The sequence below is a fragment of the Gekko japonicus genome, unplaced genomic scaffold, assembly GCF_001447785.1.
Source record: "Gekko japonicus isolate JY-2015 unplaced genomic scaffold, Gekko_japonicus_V1.1 scaffold1786, whole genome shotgun sequence".
Taxonomy (NCBI): Eukaryota; Metazoa; Chordata; class Lepidosauria; order Squamata; family Gekkonidae; genus Gekko; species Gekko japonicus.
This window is the reverse complement of record NW_015163656.1, coordinates 29,871-33,108: the sequence shown is the minus strand read 5'-3', so window position 1 is coordinate 33,108 and position 3,238 is coordinate 29,871. Positions and strand designations below refer to the sequence as shown.

At 40.0% G+C, this 3,238-nt stretch overlaps 1 protein-coding gene across 1 annotated transcript in view; it reads right to left on the bottom strand.

Annotated features, from left to right (window-relative positions):
* Positions 1-2,549, bottom strand: part of DCUN1D4 (defective in cullin neddylation 1 domain containing 4) — an 8,526-nt gene extending 5,977 nt beyond the window's left edge. The window contains exons 1-3 of the mRNA XM_015407709.1: positions 2,459-2,549; positions 1,511-1,581; positions 367-458 (exon numbers count right to left, since the gene is read on the bottom strand). Of these exons, the coding sequence (XP_015263195.1) occupies positions 367-458; positions 1,511-1,581; positions 2,459-2,549 (254 nt within the window). The remainder of the gene's footprint in view (positions 1-366; positions 459-1,510; positions 1,582-2,458) is intronic.
* Between the last annotated feature and the right edge of the window lie 689 nt (positions 2,550-3,238).

Genomic DNA, 3,238 nt, shown 5'->3' with positions numbered 1-3,238 from the left:
CAATGAGATTAGATTTATACCCCACCCTTCACCACCTGAAGGAGTCTCAGAGCTGCTTACAATCATTTTCCCTTCCCCTCCCCACAATAGACACCCTGTGAGGTAGGTGGAGCTGAGAGAGCTCTCTCGAGAACTGCCCTTGAGAGAACAGCTCTGAAAGAACTTATGACGGACCAAAGGTCACACCAGCAGCTGCATGTGGAGGAGTGGGGAATCAAACCCAGTTCTCCCAGATTAGAGTCCGTGCTCTTAACCATCATACCAAGTTTTCCTCTATAGATAGTTAAGTTTAAGATTTTGTTTGGCAAGATGGCAGTGCCACACTCCTGAATCTATTTCACGTTTGATGATGAAGGTATTACTTACTGCAGCGACGTCATTCCTTTTAGCCATTCTTGCAATGTAAAGTAACCCATGTTCTGAGCATCTAGCTTCCAAGCTAACACAAGCATAACTACCTGTTTAAAAACAAAACATTAGCATTAGAATATAAGAGGGTGGGAGGGGGGACTTCTTTAACTCTTCTGAGTCATCTCCATCACCAGTATTTCCTAGGGATACAGACAAGGCCACAAGAAAAATATATTCCAGTTTTATCTATAACAAGCATACTGGTTTTAAGGACTATAAAACGCCTGCACTCAGTCAGACTTTCCTAGCTAATTCCTTCAAGAATGAAAATGATAAGCACTTTAGTTGTTTCAAGGTGTCAAATGAGCAAATCTGTAAGAGAACATCATCTAAAACGAGAGGATGAGTCTTTGAAATATATATGAGTCAGCAGAGTCCTTCTCTTTATGCACTTCAGCCATTCTCTGACATACACTCCCCCCAACTGCCTACAACATAAAAGCAAACAGAAACAAGCAGTCCAAATGCCTGAAGGGAAGAACTCCATTAGAAGGTGTTTTTGTGTGTGTTTTGCTGATCTTGTTAAAGGAGATAATTAAGAAGCCCTTTTCCTCCGGCTCAGAATGAGCAGAAGTACATAATGTGATGGTGTATTCCTGCCAAGGGGTCCGCTTCTGTTCACCCTGAAGAGGAAGGAATTAAACAACACCACTCTTCAGGAGAAAAGCTGAGGTGTATTATAAGGGGAGGTGTTTGGAACTGGAGAGCTGTACAGGAGTCCAAATGGGAAGTTTCAGGGTGCTAGACTGAGACCCCAGGTTGCCAGTTGCCTAACCACAGAACATGTATTCACTTTACCTAATTATTGTAGCCACAAGGAATAAGTGCAAAGGCAACATTTGTTCAAGTGTACTGAAGCAGCCCGATCTGCAATACTTTAAATATGAACTAGGAGAAAGGAAGAAAAATTTCTGGAAGGTCACTCCCGCTCTCCTAGTAAGAAGAGGGCACCTTTTTCTGTTTAACATAAAATTGTGAAGAGTTTCACTCAAAGCCGTTAGGACTGAGAGAGACAAATGGAGTAAAGATGAACACTGCACTTCCTAATTTTTCATTAACTGAATAAACACTTTGCCACCTATAATGAGCCTGAACATACATTTTCGGGTTCAACTCCAACGTCCTCACAGAATTTCTCCATTCCCTCAGGGCCCACAATATCATCTGTTCCTGCAATCAAAAGAGACTGTGTTACTTTTACTTGAAGACATACAGTCATATGTATTCAATAATCCAAAAATACAACTCACCACAAGTTGCACTACGCACAACGTGACAGATAGTAAGGAACCAGATTCACACATTTCTAGCTTACAGTTCCTCCATCTATAGTTCCCTATCTTAATACACCACTAAGAACAGACAAAAATACAAAGACGGGATTTTGATAGTCATTAAAGAACTGGGGGGGGGTTTCTAATCTGAAAGGCTCCTCCTACAAAACAGAGTTTAAATCATCATCAAGCCAAATTTTATTAAGTGAGACCAATTTTATTCATTTGATCTATCAACTATCAATCGATTATCTATGCAGTAACTGAACATGATTTAAGATTGCTGACTTCTGATCCATATTTACTACGTAAGATTTTCATGAACACACCTTGTAGGTTGGAGCCAACCAGCTTTTTCACTCAACCTTATCTACCTTCCCCCTCTGCTACAGCCCCCATCCCACATGGCTGTTGCCCATGCAGGTCCCAGGGTCCCCAGCATTACCTTTTATGTGATCAAACAGGACCCCTCTTCCCCTTTTCAGCAGCAGAGAAGCTGACTGGATCCAACCTAGTAAGTATGCATTTAACTACCTGAAATCTGAGCCAAGACTCAAGTCCTGTCAGTACTAAAAAGTTCATTAACAACTTCTTTCTTTCATAAGACTATAGCATTTGAAATAGGCTTCACTTCAAAAGAAACAGTTTACTGATCTTCATACAGATGTATTTTAAATATTTATTCAGACAAGGAGTGGTGTGTGGGTGCGGTTCTTAAACTTTCAGCACCATCAGGGTAACCATGTATAAGCCATGATCACATTTCTACTTACCAGCATATTCATAGAACCATTCTAAGCACCTTTTGCTTGAGAACATGTCATCTTCTGTCTTTATTCTAGTAGAATCGTATTTTCTGTACATGCTGTCAAAAGATGAAAAGTTCATTCTTCAGTTCTCCAAGCACAGCCGGGGAGGGGGTGTGTGTCCACAAATATCTCTGTTCAAACATCCCACCTTAAAACTACCAGTTAGTAGAGCACATGAAGGTCCCCATCCATGAGAATGTATTATTACCCATTATTAATTTATTTTATCACCTATTATTAGCTTAATGTATTTTTTTCCAAAACAGTGACAAGGAGAGGGGGAAAGCTCAGACCTTGCTGCAAATAAATTTCAAGGCCAGAATAATATTCTTCTTCCTCTTCTCCACAGTAATAAAAGCAAAAGACCCATCACTCCTATCTTAAAAATGCTTCATCCTAAATAACCACTTATGAGCTGAGGTATTCCTTCCATGCTGGACTATTACATGAACAAAAATAAAAGATCCCTAGAGTTCTCTACCAAGAAAGAAAGTAGAGTTGAAAATTGAGTTCATATCTCCTAAACTGCTCCATATAAAAGCCGACTTCTCACATAAAGATGGAAGATTTATCATTAAACAAACAAAAAACACAATGCCAAACCAATGCTCCCTCTAAGCTGTGTAGTCTTGTGAGCAAAAATTCTACTTTGTGAGCTACTGGCATTAAATTGTGAGCCAGCGATCTGGCTACTGCATAAATTAATTTGCTCTGGAGCCATCCTTCCTGAGCTAAGATAAAAAC